The sequence below is a fragment of the Galleria mellonella genome, unplaced genomic scaffold, assembly GCF_026898425.1.
Source record: "Galleria mellonella isolate WM207_F2 unplaced genomic scaffold, CSIRO_AGI_GalMel_v1 utg310, whole genome shotgun sequence".
Lineage (NCBI taxonomy): Eukaryota > Metazoa > Arthropoda > Insecta > Lepidoptera > Pyralidae > Galleria > Galleria mellonella.
The window spans coordinates 252,681-276,191 of NW_026442071.1; the positions used below are offsets into that span (position 1 = coordinate 252,681).

At 31.4% G+C, this 23,511-nt stretch overlaps 1 protein-coding gene across 4 annotated transcripts in view; it reads left to right on the plus strand.

Annotated features, from left to right (window-relative positions):
• The window catches only part of LOC113523629 (LIM domain only protein 3-like), a 56,009-nt gene that overhangs the window by 19,378 nt on the left and 13,120 nt on the right, over positions 1 to 23,511 (plus strand). For 2 of the 4 annotated variants that reach the window (XM_031907415.2, XM_031907417.2), the window contains one exon: positions 21,875 to 21,959. In XM_031907415.2, the coding sequence (XP_031763275.1) occupies positions 21,914 to 21,959 (46 nt within the window). In that variant the 5' untranslated portion in view covers positions 21,875 to 21,913. Of the gene's footprint in view, positions 1 to 21,871; positions 21,960 to 23,511 lie in introns of all 4 variants that reach the window. The other 2 variants (XM_031907416.2, XM_026909630.3) reach the window with 1 other exon arrangement.

Consider the following 23,511-nt stretch of genomic DNA (forward strand, 5'->3'; position numbering starts at 1 on the left):
ATAATTTTATTGCTTTTCATAAAAATGCAATGTTATTGGACGTTATCATTATATAGTTATATTTATTAGCGTTGTATGCCCAATTTAATGCTTTTTTATTGATGATAATTGTTTTAAGTACAGCTGAATTGTGTTCGCTACTTTGCTCGCGTCTATATAAACAAATTATAGTGTTGTTATATTTTGTATCAGCATGCTTTAATTTGATATCTATCTGCTTTCAAGTATAAGTTGATAGAACTTCAGTCAAATAATGTCGAATGTAAGATATTTCTATGTGAGAAAGTTCGCCTGTCTATTTCAACTAATTTGTATTACCAACCTGTATTCCTTTAATTGGTATATTATAAGGAGAAATTATTAAATTTCTTCTTATAATATACATATAAACAAATTATTGTAAATAGGTATTTGAGAATATCAGTAATTATATTTATAAACAATTCCCAGGGTAATGTAGGTATCTATAGCAATCAATAATATTATCACCAGAGGGAGACTCTTTTAAAAAAGTCGTTTGCTTGGGCACCTCTGTCCCATTCGTGTTTCTACCGTGAAGCAGTTGTGTTTGCATGGCTGTGTTTCGGTTTGATGGGTGAGATATGGCACAGGCACAAATATATTCACAGGTTACAGAGGAATAACACTTGAGTTCTCAGGAATGGCAACGCATGGGAGGTATCATGCTTGCTTTGGTTGCTAGTTTGGTTGTAATTTTAAGTTACATAAAAAACCAGTATTTAAGTAGCATATGTAATCCTCCAACTTCTTTATACCGAATTTACTCAGAGCTTCATGAAGCAACTGAAAATCCATGGTCACCAATACAAATTACCATGCGTCTGTAGAGCCCTTAATTGTCTGTTTTAAGAAACAGCCAATTGCAATGTAGCTGCCGTCGTTGTCTTGGTTTATTCTTTACTTTAAAATGTACCGCTTATCTGTTGAATCGTTGTCTGTTTAAATGAACATAATTTACTGCATATGGGCTAAATCAACGTATATAAAAAGCATAATTTTAATGTGCTTTACCTTGCACGACATCATCTAATTGAAACCGCATGCTTATAACTCCAACAGTCGAGTAATTAGTTTTTATATATTATCATCCACAATGTACCATATGGTGGTCGTTATGAACGCAACGAACGAAAAAAAATTTAACACGAAACATACATTAATGTGTTGTGCCATAAAACACTACGGATATAAAAACGTATGTACATATTTATTAACAAAAACTATCGTTATATTGGGAACATTAAAATTATATGATAAAAAATTAGTACCAAAAATTTAATTAAAAATTAATCTTAGTGATGATGCATTGATAGGTTGTATACTCAAAACTTCTTTTAATTTTGGGTTTATGTTAAGAAAGTATGACAAACATATTAATAATTTTGAGTGACAATATATATATATATATATATATATATAAAGTCTAATAGACTTTATATATATAAGAAGATATAGACAGAAGATTCATTAATAAATCTTATGTCGGGTAGATCAAAATAATTATTACATATAAACAATTAAATTAGGTAGGTGTCGTAAGAATCGACTAAGGAAGGGCGATGGATGGGCAGCAGCGTAATTTTTAATTATCTCTTAAGCCTGACTGCGGTTGCCAATTTGCCTGCTAAGCGTGGCAACTACTGGCAAAACCCCCCAAGGGGGAGGCTTATGTTCAGCATTGGACATTTAAAGGCTGATATGATGATGATTGATGATGTATTATGTACCGTATCATTATTTTCGGTTTTATAAACTGGGAACTTAGGAAACTCGATTCCCAGTTCGTATGATATGAAACTCATCCTATAGTGTAACGTTTGATACTCAATCTGATGGATCTAGTATTCAGTCATTTTCCTCAATGATCGATATGCAATTTCGAGAGATTCACAATATTCAATATTTTATTTGGATTTTATGATATGTAAGTAAACGTCTCTTGATAAAAAGAACAATCCTCCCTATGAGTTTATTTATATTTAATTTAGTCATGTCATTTTTATATTTATTATTAGATTTAAGAGAAGTTTTTGAAACTTGTGGATTTCAAAACAAGAAATTTTACGCAGTTTCCTTCCCAGTTTTGCTTAATTTTTATAAATTCATGATATCTCATCAATTTCTCCACATATAATCTCTGTGTGTTCAATGTCCAAACTGCCTATATTCTTTTAATTATAAACAAATGATAATAAAAAAAAAAACAAGCCAAAGTCTATATATACGTTGTACGTATGGACTTGTTTTTTTCTGATTTGATAAAAGTGCATGCGTAAATGATTTGGCGCATTGATATATCTCTTAATATGACTGTCGATCAAATCACTCCCCGGCGGGATGGTGTGGCAGCTTGGCCCGGCTCACACATTGGTCACTCGCTAACATCGCACTCGCGTGATATTACTTAATTAAACTTTAGCTTAAGGGAAAATTTAATTTCCGGAGTTGCTTCAAGGGAACGTGTTACTCATATTTTTATTTGAACGCGCCACTCTTGGTGCAATTTTTAATCATTTGTTTTTGCTTAAAGTTTACCTACGTAGAATGAACAGATAGATAATGTTTTTAATAACAAAATTTTAAAATTATTGGTATTATTTATATAACAATAGATAGCACTACTATATTGCATTGATCGTCAGATAAAGTTGCTTTTGAACTATAACTGTTAATTTAAAGTAATTTAAGTTAAAGTTCCATTTCATGCCTTTTTATAATATAAGCTGAAAGTGCTTATGCGAGCAAGTAATAGCGTATCGTGTCACAGTGGTGGTAGCAGTAGTAGTGAGCAGCGGATAATGTGAACATTGTGAAGCGGTGGCGTGCGGCGCAACCTTAAAAGCAATATCCGGCGCCGCGCGCGCCGCCCGGAAATGAACCGGAAACAGCGGTGTATTAAGCCGCAGGTACCAGCCCTTCAATTTATAAACGCTTGCGGGCGCACTCCAGCCTTCGCCGCTACTATTGCGAGCTGCTCAGATATCCGGCGTGGTTAATTTGTAAGTTACGCTTACAATTTACGTTAGCAAGTAGGTAATGAATTCTATCCATTCGTTCGTAAACGACTTAACACTCTGGTACCTTTTTAATAATATGATCACGTCATAATACACCTAAGGTTTATTCACAACACAGCCAAAGGGACAATATCTAAAATTACATTCTCTCAGCCTGAACTAACAGTGAAATGAAATAAAGTCCGCAAACAAAAGTTTGCAAATCCAATATGATTTGGCGCGTCGGTAAACATCGGCAGCATCCCGGTGATATCGCGAACGAATAACATTAAACTTTGTATGGATTGAATGTAGAAAACCAATTTCGGTGCTCGGCGAGTGCGAGCCGATGGGATGAGGGTGTCAGAACGCTTTGACAGCTCTCTGATTGAAAAATACGGAAGGCTGTTTATGGAGCAAGTGAGATTCCGCTGGCGTGGCCGCTGCCAGCTGCCGCGCAAAACAGCGTCTCATACTGATGCGCATCGCTCGCTTAGCACCTACGCGAAATATCTCTAGCTTGTTTTATTTTACAAGTAAAACTATTAATATCAATTCCAAATTTTTCAATATTAGGTAATATGAATAATTACGAGACCTTCTTAATCAAGTGTATTAATTGGGGTGTTAATGTATTATATAAAAATGATTGGAATTAATTGAACTTATGAAGTGGTAATGTTTTTTGTAATTAAGTAAAAGAAAACTAATTTAATCTTCTAATATGAATACGAAAATTGAAATATAAAAAAAATTGTACGAAATTCGTAATTATATTTTCATTTATAGTTGAAATTTCGTCAATGTTTTAAATATTAGACTTTGAATGGATCGCTTGATCATGTTCATAATTATCACAAATCGTATTTATTCTTGAAAACCAATTCATTGTATTTTATATTATTTATTTTGAAAATGAAATATTCATATTTCCAAGTAATTTCTACTTTATTTTATTATATTTTTAAGTCCAATAGTATAACGTACTGTACATATTTCTACTAAATACCACTGATTCTAGTATTATTATATAAGTATTATTTATTTAAGTTCTCTATGTAGTTATTAGTAATTATAATATTCTCTAACAAATGAAGTTAGAAATAATTATCAGAGGTCATGTACAATTTTTCTATATACACGACACAATTTATATACAATCTTAGTATATGTTATTATCGAAATAACAGTACGTAAATTAAACCTGATTAATTTAAAAAGGTCTTCGTATTAATATTACTTGTAATATGTACGACATTGTTAACATACTGTGTTCAGTATTAAAAGATTCTAGTTACAAACATAATGTTGATGTACGACTGCGAGGGCCCATGAAGACAAATCCAGATGCGATAATCAAAGCAGGATAGGATAAGTATCGTAACAGGAAGGCGGTCATCTTCTCAGTGCGGCATCCTTTGCATACCCTTGTAGATTATCAATGTGTAGGTAATCTCCCGTCATCAAGTACTCAAATTCACACAGAACAATTTAAGAGACACTTATTTACATATGTTTTTGTACAATACATTTAACAATTGTCGTGTTCATGTGAAAAGCCAGTGTATGCTTTTTGGCGAAACTGATTCATTAGCGACGCACTAACCATTAGCACATATATAAAAATGTCTGTTAAGTACTTCTATTTCATGGTTAGGGACCCATAAATCTAGTACAAGTACTGTTAACTAAAAATATTATTTATATTTGGATGATAATTATTTTTACGAACAAACAGCTTATATGTTATTGTATACTAATTTAAATCAAGTCTATTTGATAAAACTACTTGTTTATATGAGTTTAATTATTTTAACTTAATTACATTATAAATTGAGTTTACAAAAGTTATTATATTTATGTCGTCAATAACACTTTTGGAAGGTTTGAATAGCCTTATTCGTTTTCAATTAAAAGTTTAGCGTAATGTGCATGAGGTTTATGGGATTTGATTGCCTCTTAATCATTGACCTTTTGTGATTTCAAAAGTACATAATTACCTATAAGATCTTATTTATGTTGTTTTGTAGATATTACAATAAAATTATTTTTATTGTCACGGATAAAATAAATTTTAATTCAAATGGAACAGTTTACTTATAGAACTACAAAAACTGAAAATAATTTATAATAACCCTTCATATAAAGCTATTCAAAAAGCACCTAATCAAAAATTTTTCTTATTGCTAGTTATAGCTACCTAGCGGTTTGCACAAATAGTTTTACATTTTTTTTTATTTTATTTTTTTATACAACTTAGAATGGCAAACAAAAGCTGACGGCCCACCTGATGGAAATAATTTGCCTATAGAATAGTACCCTGGACATAACAGAGTATACTGTTTCGCCCATGATAAAGCCATTCCTGAACTCAGGTGTTATTCCTCTGTATCAGTAAATTTATATCCCACTCTTCAAACCGAAACATAGCCATGCAAACACAATTGCTTCACGGTTGAAACACGAATGGGACAGAGGTACCCAAGCAATCGACTTTTGTACAAAGTCTCCCTCTGGTAAATGAATACATTGAATGAGAATAAAACATTTTGCAAAAAAAAGTCTTTAAAGCAGATAGTGTCAATACTTTATCTGCTTTAAGGGTAATTAAAAAAAAAAAACAGGAAAAAGATAATATGCGATTATAATGAATCATTTTTTTTTATTTTAGGTCGGTTGATATTTAGATATAAAAAAAATAAATTAATCGATAGTCATGACATTAAATATGGCGCCATTCGTGATTGCCGTTTAGTTAAATATACAAAAACAAATGTAATCTCTGACTATTTATGACAATATACAACACTGATACTACAGTCACTGATTAGGGTTATATCTTTTCGGTGAGATTTTCCAACTATTTTAACAACAACAAAAAACGGATAACCACCGATATTGAATCAATGATGAATGGTCACCGAATTATGCGCGTTATGAAATATCTCATAAACAGCCGGCTCCCAAAGCAATCCATGCCACGATATATCACGAAATTGGACATCAGCACCCTGCTATTGAAATTCTGCAGATGATTTTCCTCCAGAATTTATACGAAGCGTAGAACGAACCAATCGTAGCAGGATTTTGGGGTAGGATATCAGATCTGCGATTCATTTAAAATGGTGAGATTAAGCACCCTAAGATTATATATTGGAGGTTGTTATTGAAGATTACTTATCTAAAACGTTTATTGTATCTATTATAATCAATAATAAAAATTCACTAAATTTAATATTGCAACCACATTCTAATTAGAATAACAGTTTTGTGCTTATAATATTGTATATTGAAGTTATTATGGGTGAAGATAATTGCTTTTATTACTCGCTATGTGGACATTTCTTTTGATTTAGTGACCTAATATTTACTGGTGACCTTGAAATGTTGGTGTAATTAAACCGTAATTTTAGTTGTTTGTTGTCATCAATCCGTAATTTACATAATTTAAAATAGTTAATATTTTTATTTATTTTTTTATAATATGGATCAATAAGCATATATATTATAAATAAATAAATATTTTTTTATGATAAATAGGTGCTAAGTTTTGTAAAAATGTACGAATTTAATTCCCATCCCCATTAAATTTTATCAATAACAACAATTTTAACAAATATTTAATATTTTTTACATAATAAATAGGTACTTTATCTGTCAATGTATTTTATATGAACAGACAATGCATTCTTCCACTACAATGATAAGAAGGATTTTTGCATATAATAAAAAAAAAATTGTGCAGAAATCCTGTGAAAAAAAATTGTTGACTCAAGGGGTAAATTAAAAATTCAAAGGTCTATCAGCAAACGAGAAATGTGTGCATAAATTATAGGTTGGTAACTGTAGGTTACGTAGACTTTACCTTCTTAATAAATCTCGTTAGTTCAGGTAATAAAGCTGCTTATAATAAATTAAGGTATTGTGTAGTGTAGATTCTATACGCGAGTTAGGTACATGCATTTAAATTACGCTCAAATGCGGCATATTATGTGACACTCGGTGGAGGACACGCGGCACCGGCTCGTGCTTTTTATTAGCTGTTATACGTCAAAGACTAATAAAGAATTATTCAATCTAGATCATTTTGGAAGACTTAATTAAATTGATTTTAGAATAATTTATGAAAATTAATTCAATAGTGCTATTGAGAAATTTGCTTTTTTAATTAAAATTGATGAATAATTATTATGTACATATTTCAAACATTATGAAACGATAATAATGACGTAAAGACAGAGAGAAATAAGCAACTGGATAATCTATAAAGTCTAAAATCTATAAAATCTGCCTAAAGAAGGAAAAATGCGAAAGTTTATAACAATTTTTAACTATCTATTCTTAATAAACAATATAATTGCACAATAATAATGTGCTAATTTGACAAAATTTTAAATATACTGTGCTGTGTTTCGGTTTGAAGGGTGGGATATGGCATGAATTTATTGGGTATGGAGGAATAACACCTGAGTCCTCAGGAATGGCAACGCATGGGGGGTATTATGGGCGAAATAACATACTTTGTTATGTCCATGGTACTGCTCATGTCTATAGGCGACGGTTACCACTTTACATCAGGTGGGCCGTCAGCTTGTTTGCCATTTGAAAGAATGACAGCATTCACTACAACTGTTGTTTGTTTTAGGAAAAGTAAAATCAAATGTGGATGAAGTATTTGCTGTCATTTGTTTTAGAAAAAGTAAAATCAAATGTGGATTAAATATTTGCTGTCATTTGTTTTAGGAAAAGTAAAATCAAATGTGGATTAAATATTTCTATTTATTATGCCTGACTATTTGATACTTTTGAGACTAAAAAAATCGTTGTATTGTCTTATTGCCATTAATAGAAACATTGAAGTTTGCAAACCTCTTACTTATATATTAATTCTGATCCTCAAAATAATAATGTATGTAATAATTTACGGAGACCATGTTTCAACTAGCCAGGCGGCTGTCTTTCTTCTTTCCAACCTGTTGACGTTTCACGCCTCCAAATCCATTTATTTCCCACTCAAATGAGTTCATGACTATCAATCTACATCTATCTGTACTTTAGTCAGCAGAAGTTTCGGTGAACTTTCGTCTGCCAAATTATTGGCATTTAATGTTGTTAATTGACTTTGGTCGTATATCACGTCAATGTTAAAACGCGTCCATTAAAATTCTCTAAGAGTTTATTGCATCATTGAATGATAAAAATATATGCATGTTGCATATTTGAATAAAAATATAGTGTTGACTGAGTTATGATCTTATTATTCCTACATAAAGTTCATAGTGGTATCTAATTCTCTGTTAACAGTTTTATGAGTAACTCAATGAAAGGAGTATTTTTTTTTATTTTGTACTTTTCTACTCTCAATTCATTGTCATTGTCATGGAAAGGGCATTAAAAAAATTTAATTATCTCGTATCTCATCGTCCAATCTCCTAAGTATTGAAAATGTTAAAGCTGTCTCCGATTTCTTTCGAAAGCAACTCACGAACCTCTATTGTACTCAATTGAATCGTGTCTTAATTACAAAACGGGTGAATATTTAATTAAAAACTTTCCGCACGCGAGTAATTCCTTATTTCATGTATACGAGATTGAGTCAGCGTCGATTCCGCTTTTCTGCGAAGCCGTCGACATTCGACAAGGGTTTTTAATTGAACGCCGGCCCATTGTGCTCGTTAAAGCGATTCAGAGTTAATCACTGCGTTTTTCGTTCAGTGTAATGGAAGAAAGTAATTATCAATTAACTGCTCGATAATGGATTGCGGTCGCTTATCCTGCGGCTTATCTCGACATGTAACGACCGATTCCCCTTCAGTTATCTTTTTAATAAAGATAATTCCATTTTTTATCATTACATAATCTCTCACAAAAGTCACTGAGGACAATAACATCAAGTGTTTAGATACTGTCATCTTATTTTAAACTGGAAATTCTGATGAAGATATAATAATGTTGTTTATCGGTTATTGAATGTTTGGGTGCGGTTAGTTGATTATGGCGATTTCACAAACGATGTTGAAACCATGCAAGTAAAATTAACTCTGATGATTCAGCTGTAAAATTCCACGATTATGTGCATGCAATTATGGCGCTAAATTTCTTTACTTGTTACGTTACTGCTTTTAAATTTGTCTGCTTAACATACAACAATAGGCGTGACTCGTTCATTTTACAGTTATTCGTTACTTCATGAATAACTTTCTCTGTATTTAGTATCAGCTAATATGCAATATTAACTGAAATTCTTTTTGTAGGGCAAAATTAAAAACTGTTTTTTTTTTTTTAATGTAAACTGTATTTGCTGTATTTTTTTAAATATAATTTGAACGTATTGAAAGTATCATAGACATTACTTAGTACTATAGCTTTACCTTTCGGCTAATTTTTTGTTGAAAAAAATTGCAATATGGCAAAATTATAAAAATGATTTACAATGCTTTTAATATTTATAGAAGACAATATAATTTTTATAAAAGAAAATTTTAGGTTAACCTTAAGTAGTACGTTCAAAGCTATAGCTTTTATGGGGCTATCAGTAAAGAAGTGATTAAGATTTGCAAGAAATGAATGTCCGAGCTGCGATAGTTTGTATGTATATTACTGCAGGTGCCCTTCGGTTGGTGTACGAGTTTGTACCTAAATCGCGGAGCACGATTGCGAAGCGCGGCCGCTGACGTGATATTGTGCCGTGAATTAGCATTGTAAATGCAATCACAGGTGTCAACCCGCCACTCGCTTGTCGAATTTATGCGCCTTCCGCTCCAACTACTATGAATATAACAATTTATTGTCTATAAATAACGATTAACATCCCACTTCGCGTTTCTAATGAAGCTATCAGAATATACTTATTCTTATAATTATATACACTTGGATATATATGTTTTATAGTTCGTTCAAGAGCTATATCAAATAATATTATTCCGCAAAGTAATGTGTAAACTAATAATGATTATTTTGTTACAGTAAAATATCAACTTCAATTTTAACTAAAATATGAAACTATTACCAATAGTTCAACAAGTTCCTGTTTACAAAACAAACAGTTATCAAAATCGGTATACATTACTCAAAGAAATAATATACGCGTTACATTAGGTATATCACACATACGTTATTTTTTAATATGCGAAATACGAGGTGAAAACCCGATGTAAACCATTAGCATTGGGATCTTCAAATACCCTTATCTAATAAAAAAAAAAACTGAATTTAGAATCTCTTTATTAAAAAGTCGATTAAAGTTTCGGATGGTCATTTAAAAATATTGTATTGTAATTATCATTAATTATCTTAATCTCGCGACGTAAACGAGCTTATCGGGAACCACTTTCAGTGACAAGTTTATGTAGTTTCACATCAATCAGAGTTATCGATGTCGAACCGGATTTTGTTATTGTATGTTTCGACCGACAAAAACAACCATTAAGCGGATTAAACATGTACAAAACCAATTAAAGTCTTAAGAGCCGACAACGTTACCTGTGGGCCGGGCGGTTGAGCCGACGTGTCCATGGCAGACAGGCCTGGGCTATTAAATCTCATTAAAATACCCTAGCCGGAGACTATCACGAACGTTTATTTACAACGACAAAGCTAAGTTATTGCAGCTTAAGTCAACGTTACAACACAGTAATCAGCGCAGCATCTGATCGTTAATTAAGCTACATTATCGTCGGATCTATTGTGACTGCCAACAATGACAATTAAACTGGCCAACTGTAGCGATCAGAACAAGGCAGTTGCTTAGAAAATATCATTATACGTAATTTAATCTATGGTTATAAATTTAAAACAAAATTTCTCCTAATAATTAGCATTAATTTACATGCAAATATTTGTTCTCATTTAAATATGAAAAAAATATATATATAATTAAAATATCGATTTATTCTTCATGACTTTGTTTGATTACAAAATTACTTTGTATTTTATTTCTTTTTACAAAGCTATCTATTTATAAGATTACAGGATTTATATTATCTATTACTGATAGTTATTTAGTATTACTAATTAGTTATTTTAATTACACATAACATACAATTTCGTTGAATTATCGATTGAATGATTTATGGATATAAATAAAATATATTATTTATTTATAAAATAAAGTATTGCGATGTCTGTTGTAACGCAGTAGTTACACACGTTGTTTCACATGAATGATTTTGTGGGTTCGAATAAAAACTTAGGAAAAGAATTTGATTTTATGATTAGAGATTTGGTGTAATTAATTACTATTTTTATATTTAAAAGTATTCAAGCACCCGGCTTTTTTCGGGGATTTTTACATTTTTTTTTTCAAACATTTTTTCTGTTATATATTTTTTGTTTGTTACTTTAAAATTCCGTCATTTATAAACCGATTTTTTTATTTAAAGGGGTATACTTTTATATTGCTTCCATCAAAATTTTATCAAAATCGGTTAAGCAGTTTAGTTTTCAAATCAATATAATTAGTTTAGACACGATCAAAATCGATGCTTTTTATGGAACAAAATCTACTTGTTTTAAATAAAATATAATTAATTTTACTCATTGATAATGTACCTTTATATAAATTAAAATAAAAAATTCAAATCTCTTGAATATTTTTGAGTTTATTCTTTACAAACAGAAATTAAAACTTTATATAATTAAGTTAAATGTAACGTATATACTTTTGTGAATGTGGCTATTAATGCGAGAAGAATAAAAAAAGTACACACTGGTAGTCATTATTAAATGAGTAGTGTGCAAATCTTTAACTGTACATTCTTTAGTCGCAGAGAAATAACTCATGTCATGCCATGTATTATGCCCGTTCAATTATAAATGTGCCTATAAATGGCGGCCAGTTTTGCACAGTAATTTACGCTTATTGCCGGGTTAATTTGTGAGCAAATTGCGCCTTATTGGCGTATATTTTCGCACCGTGTCACTTGATGTAGGTACATGGGAGAACGTGCAATATTTCATATAAAATCATACAATTATTTTGATCTTTATAGATCCAAATTTGTTCATATAAAATTAAACATTATAAAATTAATATATATATAGACAAATTTTTTTTAGTCAGTGTTCAAACGTAAACATATTAAATTCTATGTTACTATTATGATTACATAGTTTTTTGTTAAGTTAGAAGTGTTTAGCAGCCTTATTATTACTTGTTAGCTTCGATAGCTATTTCACTTACGTCGTTGGGATAAAAAGTAACCTATTTCTTTCTTCATGTTAAAAACCGTTCACATATAGTATAAGATATATGTAAGTATAGGTGAATTAAAGATGTTAGAAAATAATATTATAGGATATTCTTCATAAAGTATATATCTTTATTATTGGATTCAGTAATCATTGAATTCTTTCTTAAAAGAGAATTCTTAGTGGAGAAGACCTAATAGCCGTTTGTAATAAGTTTTATTGCATAATATGCATAAATATCTATTACTGGGCTAAACTGAGAATAGTTTTTTATACATTTTATTTGTATAGACTAACTTGTACAGAATTTACGACACTCACTTATTTAATTTTTACGGTATAAAGTATATTACAAGTGCGTAATATGTATTACAGTTATATTTTTAAAAGAGCTTCTTACCAGTTCTCAGTTGAAAACCAATCAAACATGACTTTCATTGAATGTATAAAATTTACTTATCACAAGAATCTGTAATAGATCAAAGTAAATAACAAAATATTATATTTGATTTATCCCCCATGTATATAGCCAGTACTGTCAGGAACTTATAAAACGTTAGTACAGGTAAGTAAGTAGTCAAAGATTGGTTGGCGATTTCATGAATAACGAATTAGAGTAGACGCCGGATTACATTTAGGAACATTGAATAATACTCAAATAATCGTAGATGCGATCAAACCGGGCACGCAACGTCGCGAAGCAATAAAGGTAATGTAGGCAAGGTATTTGCCAATATCCTCGTGGAGTGGCCCTCCCAAATATCTTGATATTGTATTCCCCCTACATAAAAATTGTTCCGGAATAGAGATACTACCCGGATAAATATTCAATTTCACTACGGACGAAAAAGATTTGATACCTTTGGTACCTACCAAGTTTATTGGATGATAGCCTTTGGAATGGTGTGGATAATCATATTCATAGTTTTTCGACAAAATATAAATGAGTTTTGTAATAAAGCTAGTTCTTTTTTGTGTAAAATAAACTAACTAAAATCAACAGTATATTGCATCATATCATATAAAATTGTTTTTTAAACATTTTTTGTAGTCTATAAATGGTTTTCTTTCATTTTTACATTTTGGCTATTAATATGCGTACTGTTTATTAACCTTATATGGAAAAATTATCAACACTGACATGTATGAAAGTAGATTTCTAAAGGTAAACAGAAAATTAATTTATTGGGCACTATAAAGATTTTTTGGTATCATTTATGGCTTCTACCTAAAAAAGATATTCTTTATTATTTTTGACGATAGATCGTTGATGTGAATACAGATCAAACATGGTAATATTTAGTTATAGTATGACTAATTCTTCTGTCACGATAAAAACTCAAATATAAGTTTTTCGTAATCAAATTTCACAGAAAAATTAAACTGTGATCCGCAAATATCTATAGATATCGGATTTTTATCTATCAATAATAAAAATAAAAAAAGAAAAACTCTGTTTTGGGTATTATTTGTGTCCCTATTAGCAGTCTATGTAAACATACATATAGTACAAAAAGTTATTTTTGTACTCTATACTCTTATTTATTGGTCCATCTTCAAGTTTATGTATCTTTTTTATAGGTAATTTTCTCGTGAATGAAGTGAAGCACAAATAGCTGATGCAAGACTGTACATCAATTTCGCAATTGATTCATGTATTAACTTTTCAACTATAATAACATCTTGAATTTACGTTATAATATTTATTTGTGTATGATAATTAATTAGTTGATATGAATACATAAGGAAATATTTTTAGTTACTGTGTACGTTATACAATTATTATCTTATAGAATTCTCCAATTTATTAACCTCAGTAAAAATGCGATTGAGAGTTCTATCATAAATGATTAGTGATCACTCATACAAAATGGAATAAAGGCGTATCCATAAGTCGCGCGCGCGACCCTCTCGAGGTAAGGAGAGAACGACATGTAGATGAAAAGGGCAGCTGAATCTAATACAATCGGGGAAAGCGATACTCGCTCTCTGTCAGGGTTGTCAATAATCATTGTACTAAAATAGAGGAAATAAATATATAAAAATAACTCAGATTTATATTTTTCTCTTTTTAAAGCATAAATATATTGCTATACTTGTATATTGAATAAAATTATATTAATCATTATAAATGTATATTGAGAGTAGTTTCATCCATTATTAAAAGATCTAACTAAAACTATTTCCATATTTATACCCCATTTCGTATCACACGCTGATAACTGCAGGAAAGTAGTTAAAGAGGAATGTAAAGTTTTATTGCGTTTCGTGATACGAGGCGCACAAAGTATCGCATTGTTAGTAACCCTAAGCGCGGAGGAGACGGAGAGGCCGCGGGGCGGGCGGTCGGGTATTGAATGAGATTGCTTCTTACTTCGGCAAATGGATCACGTAGTGGATGAGATGTCACAGTGTTTTAAGGTCCCAATTCGACCGATCACCACGTTAGACAGTTAATAATATTATCTTGTAGGATATCTAACTGTAGTGTAAGTATTTATTTCATTTATTTACGTATTTTTTTAATGATCTCGGCATTACCTAAAACAATACTTAGTCTATATATACTCAAATAGTAATAACGTTGATACGAATAATTGAATTGGAAGTCCAAATAATATTTTAATATGTTAATTACGATATCGAGTTATTGTTGTAACGAATCTGAAAACCTTCATGTCCAAATTCATCTACATTACATTATCAAGTGGATACATTCACACGCAGTAATTGGGAAATTCCCGAGACGGGCCGCCACCGCCGTAGTCGCGTCGTCGTTGGCGGCACGCGGTGGTGGGTGGGCGCTGAAAAACAATTTCACGCCAAATCTTAGCTTGTGTTTTCCTATTTCCTTTTTATTTATCTTTTAGTCTTTTCTTTTCTCGAGAATCAATTTCACGGATGAGTGTCGCGATGATCTCAGTTCAAAAGCGCGAGGGTTCGAGCGTTAAGCGATGCACGTGTGCAGCCCGACGTTTGTCCGGGCCGTGTCCGAGGTCCGTAGTGGCGGGAGGACGGGCCCGGGCACTCCTCGCTCTCCTCATTACCCGGGTGACGCAACAACGCGTCCCGATAATAAGCTTTCTGCTCGGTGCTCCTTGTGATTGGATGGGCGATGCGTGTGTTATCTGCGTATGCGGCTTGCGATATATCTGACCCAATTTTCTTTTGCATGACTCCGTAAACGAGTTGCTCCGTTGTCAATCTTTGATCTAAAGTGATTTACATAAAAGTATATTTATTTATCTTTAGTTTTAATCTGGATTGTTAGACGAAACAATGTGTAATGTAATGTATGATAGAGCCACAGTAGAGCTAAGTAGTGAATAACAGTGATTGTTTTGGCACTCTCCCAGATGGCAATGCGCATTTTGCTGACATGCAATGGACAAACGAATTGCATACAGATATTACAATAGGTTAATATTCGCTGGTGTCTATGTACTGAGTATTACGTCTGCAAGTTTCTGTCTAAGTTGTAGATAAAATCTAAAATTAAAAATGATTAAAATATGACTGTTTTAATTATTTAATAATACAGATTTTAAGCCATTTTTTTTTTTGTTTTGATTTAATAATCAAAACAAAAATATGGCTTAAAATCTGTCTTTTGTATTATACATACTTGTAAATATGATCAAGCCTTACTGATGTTATAAATATAAAAATGAGTTCGTTTGTTACTTCTATGCGCCTCAACGGCTTAATTAATTACTATACAATTTGGTATATACGTACTGAATTGGATAGAAAAGGACATAGACTACTTTTTATCTCGGTCAGTGAACATATCCCGGTCACGAAGATGAAATCGCGACTAATAGAAATTAAAGAATGAAAACACTAAAGAAACATACGAATAAAAACATATAAATTAGCACTTTTTTATTTTACAGATCTATACAGAAAGTAGTTTTAGCTTTTATTAACCTTTTTATATTAAGCCGTAATAATTTCAATAGCGTTTAAAGTTGTGAAAATCAAATTGCAGTGCTGACGTGTGTCGCCTTTTAAACACTGAGTCGGCAGTGGGCAGTCGGCAGCCGGTACAGAGATCGTAGTTGGCCAGTGGAGCCGCACGGTTCAAAATTGTCGGGCCCAGGCGCCGGTGCTCCCTCGGAATTGACAATTTTACGGGCGGTTTATTTCCGGACACCGAACTTCCTTGGTCAGGCCCACGCTCCCTCTGGCCACCTCGCGACACCCCCAACCCCTTCGTCGCTGCCTGCTTGTTCACACAAATATGTTCCCAATTTAAACAAACTGAAATTGATACTTAATTAAATCTTGATCGTTTACATCTCAAGTTATTGTTATTATTAACGACACTTTGTCACACACGTAATTTATTACGATCGTAGTAAATTTCATAATTGATGCTCTGATACAGATACACAAGAGGTAGTAGCACATAAAATTTACATTGTATGTAAGTGTCTTAAGCGAAAGCTTCCCACTTAAAAGCTCTACAAATGCACTGAAAGCTCTTTCGCGCACTAATCCCAAACCTTTTAGCTGCAATCAAAAGCCCCGAGCGCTCGGCGCGGGGCGGGACGATGTGATGCTTGTGGAAGCGCCTAGGAATTTAATTTACATTTTTAATTAAGTTAAATTTTGTTCGAAAAGCTTTCATGGAATAGGAGTTTTCTTGATTAGAGTTCAGCTTTGCCTGAAGTTTGAGATTGATTAGTGGAGGTTTAATTGCTCTCTGCCGGTGAATAATGAATTCGATCAGTGCGGAGTCAGAAGGGAGTGTCTAACAGATTACTTCGACATTAATAGATTAAATCGTACTACTTACTTACTTTTGTAAACTTTATTTAATAACATCTATAAATAACAGTTTCAATTAATGAATACCTAAATAATTATTAATTGAAGTTATAAATATATAAACTTAATATACATTTAACAAAAGAACTGTGAGTTATATCCATGTTTCGTTACCCCCCCCCCTGACGATGGCTAATACGTAGTTAATTGATAGCTGAGGAGAATTAAAATCTAATACTATATATTATAATTGATTGTATAGATAAGATAATGCAAATACTGCTGCTAGTTGCCACTCTATAGAATTCGCCCCACCTCGATTATGGTCTCCACCCGCGAACCCCAAATTACTGAAAATGCCTTTAATGGATTTCACTTCTCTCTAGTTAGTGTAAATGTATCGAAATAGGCAGTTCTGCATTTGTAAATTTATAAGTGTGAGTGAACTCGGGTGCTTTAGTAACTTTGAATGATTTATTTAAAATAATATTTCTCACATAACATATTTTACAATTTAATAACACCGATAGGCTTTACGATTTAATTTCAGATTGCGGTTGTGAGTATTCAAACTTTCTTTTGCGTTATAAAGAACCCTAATGGACGCTTATAAATCGGAAAGGGCACAAAAGAGCGGTGTTATGGCTGACGTAAAAGGGAATAAATAAGAGACTTCCGCGAAGCACTTTCGACGAGAACAAGTCGAGAGCCAGTGACGTACTGTTTGACGTAGAATATTTTATCCAGAGCCGAGACTCTCCCATCAATTCCACTTATCCCAGTACTCTGCTGAATTTTTGACAAGTCAGTGAAGAAAACTGCTTTTTCTGTCGGTTGTTTAGTGCGACAATATATATATATATATATATATATATATATATATATATATATATATATATATATATATATATATATATATATATTTTATAAGTGATAGTTCAATTAAAGCCATTAGGGAAAATAGGCGAGTCACAAATTTATTCAGTTTTAAGTTTAAGTTAATTTGTAATTCTGTTGTAGTTTATCGCAGTCCACGCTTACGGTAAAAATTTTTTTGGCATATAAATTTTTTCTATAGCGTACGCACCTACTTTCGAATATACTCCTCGTTAAATTGATCATCGGTGGCCACACGATTTCATCCACGTGACAGGAATATGTCCATTGACTGGAATAAATAGTAGACTATGCCCTTCCTTATTCCATTTAGTACGTGCATTTAAAATTTCATGACAGTTGGTTGAGTGTTTAAAAAGTCAAATAGATTTTCACTTAAGTAAATATATTTCTAATAACTTATTACAAATTCTCAAAACAATAACAAACTATATTGGTATCTGGACAAGACAACGTTTGTCAAGCTAAACTAATATTGATAATGTGATTTTTTCTATAATAGTTACAAAATAAAAAAAAAGTGCTAAGTATATTATTACGCAGCTCCTCTGCTAAACTAAGGCGCCGAAAGTATTCGCGGCGGCGCAGCTGGCTGCCCCGCCCGCTAATCGGACCGAATCCGGCGCAATCCATATTAGATTTGCCCGCTCTCTCATATCCATTCTGAGATGTTCATATTTTATTGGGGCCAATAAAACGGATTCATGAATATGAGAAATGCATAACGAATACCGTATTTATGGATGGAGGCGCGCTCGCTTCGCCGCGGATATGTCGCGGGTAATTTGATAGCTGCCTTTGTAACAGGTGCTGATGGGAATTTCGATGCGGTTATAAAATTTTTTTCATTCCACTTGAGTTTGATAGCGTATTCTGTTTTTATATGTATTTTTATTTCAACGATTGGCATTGTATCTAAATATTTTATGAATCCAAATACCTATCGTTTATGAATACGATTGCTTTATTTAAATGGGTTTTGAGGGGTCGCGTCTTTGTATTGATTTTAAAACACAGAATAAAGTTGGCGTATCTCCATAATTACTTTTTGTCATAATTGCAAACGAACACAATTGGAAAGAAACTGTAAGAGACACCGTTTATCTTTATAATCTAAAACATAATTATAATAATTTGGAAATCGTTTCTTAGCATTCATTACTTTTAATTCTATTGCCAGAGAATGGAAGACAATATTTTTTGTGTAACTTTCATAATAAATACAATATAGTGTGTTATTATGAGCTATGTGAATCTAATTTGTGTATGTAGTTTTGACTCTATACAAATTTTATCAAAACAAGTATTTTTTCGTTATCTTTACTAGCTTCGTGAGAAGTAAAGTGAATTCTATTTTTTTTATTCATCTTTATACTAAATATTTTGTCTGATACATGCGACTAAAAATTTATATAGTTTTAGAATTTTTTGTTGAATATTGTTTTTTTATTATTAGAAATATTTACTTATTCTAAGTTCAAATTATTATAAGTGCTAGATATGTTTGTTAAATATTAAATGGGCCTTATTAGATATTGTAAGCTGTTTGTGGAACTGCAACGAAACGGATCTCCGTTTATGGGCCGTATTAAGGATGGCAGACTCTAGAGCAGCGACGAGAGCAACCATGTCAATAGCCTTTCGCCATTTTGTACGTTATACTCGTATCAAAGAGACTGTTTTAATGGTTATATGTATAGCTATATCCCTTACCACTTAATAGTAAAGATTACGCTATTTAATTACACATTTAACGTAAAGGTACCTACTTAAATGGGGTATATAGAATTACCACCAGTAGTAACGTAGGTACGAAAATTTATTTAAAGCATTATTAAGTAAAAACCATTTAATCTTACACACTTATAATATTAGTGGGATTAAAACTTAAGACTTATTAGTACTATATAAGATAACGGCAAATGTAAACATATCCTACATAATAAATTGAGTATTTGAATTAGGTAACAAATCTTTTTAGGAGTTATAAAAGCTAAATGGCTAAAAGTATAGTAAATTAATAACACATTAATTAAAATTTGATTAATATCTCTTTAAATAAAACATAAGAGGAATAGTTAAATCAACCCACAAGAGTTATTAATGCCTCCCTCAAGTTTCAATTTACAGCTTTGCATGGACGTCTCAACCTTCAAGGGATACCGATATAATAGTGTGTTTGTTATTCACATTACATTTAATATTAGACTCTAAGACATGTTTCTAAGGCAGACTATTCTTGAATTGGCTTTTGATATAGTACTCTCCTTGAAAAAGAGACCTTAAGGTTAGATGGTAGAGTTCAAATTGGGACTGAATTCAGCAACTGGCTGTTGCCGTTTGACGGCAGTTTGTCGGAGTAATAAGGTCTCGCGCGGAGTGGACGTAAGGAGAGGATATCGTTTATTCTAATGAGGTTTCGCTACGAGAAGCGTGCTGCTTGTGTTGTGTCCATCCCTCTAGTGTATTGCTTTAGCAAAAATTCTAAACAATAAATCTGTTTGAAATCTAAATTTCACATTTGCAATGATTTGTATTATTTATTTTTCGTTTCATTGTTTTACGAGTGGTTAGTCACATAGCCTGAATGATATTAGTAACAAATAAAATCATTCAATTTATTAATCGTTTTATTATAAGTACAACAGAACACTATTTTATCATTTCATGTTCATTCATTTCATTCATCGGTTGAATTATTTTTTTGTTTTCATTTTTATTAACTTCAGTTAAAGCAGATTATAAATAGGTTAGAATTATTAAAAGCTAAAGTTATTTTACAATCGTTACAATTTAAAATTAGTTATATTTTGTGTGTAAATAAAATGACATGTATAATATAAAATATATCTATAAGTATATTAAATCATAAAACAATGTAATTAACGAGAGAAAATTGATCTAATGACACCTTGTTTGTTTATGATGAACTTAGAGTTATGTTGTATTTGTTGTACACGTACAGATTAACGAATAATAATTATCTACGCAGTCATGTGTCGTAAACATTTTCATTAAATTTAATAATAAAAGTGATAGCAGAATTTGATATTCCAATCGGCTGTTATAAAATCTAAATTACATGTTGAAGTAAATAGGAAGGTAGGTAAACATTTTAATAATAATTTTTATTTACATTTCGAACATTTTTAACGTTTTATTTATTCTATATGTACAATTAAATTCTATTCTAAATATAAATAAGAGTTTGTTTATTTGATTGTTACCACTTGACACCTTAATGAAGGAGTCACGCAATTTGTTATACACATAATATTTGATATCGATAAGAATATTCATTTTTTTTTATTCTGATCAGTTGATATAATTCAGTCACACAAACAAAGTTAAGAGCAAAGCAAATATTTTTATAATTCCATTAAACGTTTTAAAATTTTCACCTTAATGCTAAATTTCTGAATGAGCATTAAGTAATTTAGCATTTACTTAATTATAACTAGCTGTATTTTGCGGCTTTACCTACGTAAATCAATACATAAAGTAACCTACCTGTGTACGAAATTACATTCGAATGTGTTTAATAGTTTTTCAGTAAAAGAATAAAAAAATTCCAATGTAAAATTTCATATTTATGGTATTAATAGGAATTATATTGCATAATTATTATAATTGTCGACCTTGGTGGTGTAACGAATTAACATACTGCCTCATCATACTATGGTCGCAGGTTCAATTTTCTTGCAACACAAACATTAGTTTTTATAGATATGTCTATTTGTTCTATTTTCAGTGTTGTTTATATATAATATGTATATATTTACAAAAAGTGTGTTGGATTTGAACCTGCAACTATCAGTAGGTCCATTACACCTCCAAAGTTGTCAAAGTACAGATTATAAATAAGATAAAGTATTTTTTATTATAATTGGATACAATGCAATAATGCGGGATATATAAGACCCTTGTAATTTTACTACAAGATTTACAGTAATTTGATGTTAAAAGTTATAATATTTCGTTCTTTATTGTTTCAGAAGATTAGTGTTGTGATGCGCGAGTGACGAGTCCTCGCCACTATGATTCGAGACCCCCCGGCCATGCATAAACCCGACAACACAAATAGTGAGTATTTATTTATTTATCACTTCCTTGACTTTCACATTTCTTATTCGATACATTTGGTATTAAATTTTTTATTTTAACAGTAAAAAACATTAATACGTAAGTAATAAGCGTTGATTTTTATATAAATAATAGTAAATAAGTTAAGCACGATAATCATTATTGTGATACCAAATGACTTATCTAGCTATTTTACCTACTAAAGCATTTATTTCATAAATTTATTGTCTTTGAATACTAATTTCATTATCATCATTATATCAGTTATTAACTGTTCATTCTTAAACATACGCCTCTCTCTACTGAGAGATTTTGCCAGTAGTTGCCACGCTTGGTAGACAGGTTGGCACCGCAGGTCGACTTTGGTGATGTTTTAAGAGGGACGCTGCTGTTAATCTCTCGACCATTAAGTTCCTTTAGTCGCTTCCTATGACACTCACGGGAAAGGAAGAGGTGGCCCATTCTAGCCTGGGAGACAGACAATTCTGAACTTGTTTACCATTAATTATATTTATATAGAAAAAATTTGGCATAGTCTCTATCATCACAGTTTGGTTTGTACCGATATGAAATGTAATTATGAATTATTTGTTACTATATTAATATATATCTACTGTTATATTTAAAATGAAATAACACAAAAAATATAAGCAACATGATATTTTCGTTTTGCTGACGTAAATTTTTCATAATATTAGGACAAACAGGTCGCGAATAAAACGCGGGAAGGGTTGTGCCATAAACCGGCCGGCAGCGTCCGTCGCGATATTAAAAAGGGGACGAACGATATTGCAATATCACATTTATGCGAAATGTCCAACACCCAGATCATATTGATAAAAATAAGCGATTTTTTATTGTGCCCCACAATATTCTCCAAGGAGCACGTTTTTTTGTCCTGATTGTAGTTTTAATCTTGTGATCTTATGTGATTATTCTGATTTGTATTATGGATATAGCCGACTAAGGTTGATATAGTAGATATGTGTTTATTGTTTTTTTTTGTTATGACAGGCACTGTTTTAATTTTAGGTTTTAACATAACTACTTAGTAATTTTTATTATATAATAATTATATAATATTTATATCGTGTGGTTTTAGCATACACTAGGCTACCTCTTCCTATTCCGTGGGTGTCACAAGAGGTGTACGAGTAGCTACGACTCTCTTAAAACGTCACCAAATCCTAACTGCGGTTGCAACCCATCTGCCAAGCATGGCAACTACTGACAAAACCCTTACATAGTTATATATATATATATATATATATATATATATATATATATATATATATATATATATATATATAGTAAACATTTAGGAAATCTCTTTTAATTTTAGCCACGTCTCCGAATTCCTTATTATGATTTTATTTCATTTGTAAGCTATAATATTAGGCTATATGAAAAATAGAACAACATTCCAATGGCCAAAATTCGATATACAATTAATACCAAATAATCTATAAATAGCCATATAGTAATTTATTAGATACTTAAATGAATTGAACTATAATGGCCAACCGAGAAAAATTAGAACATTCTCTTTTCT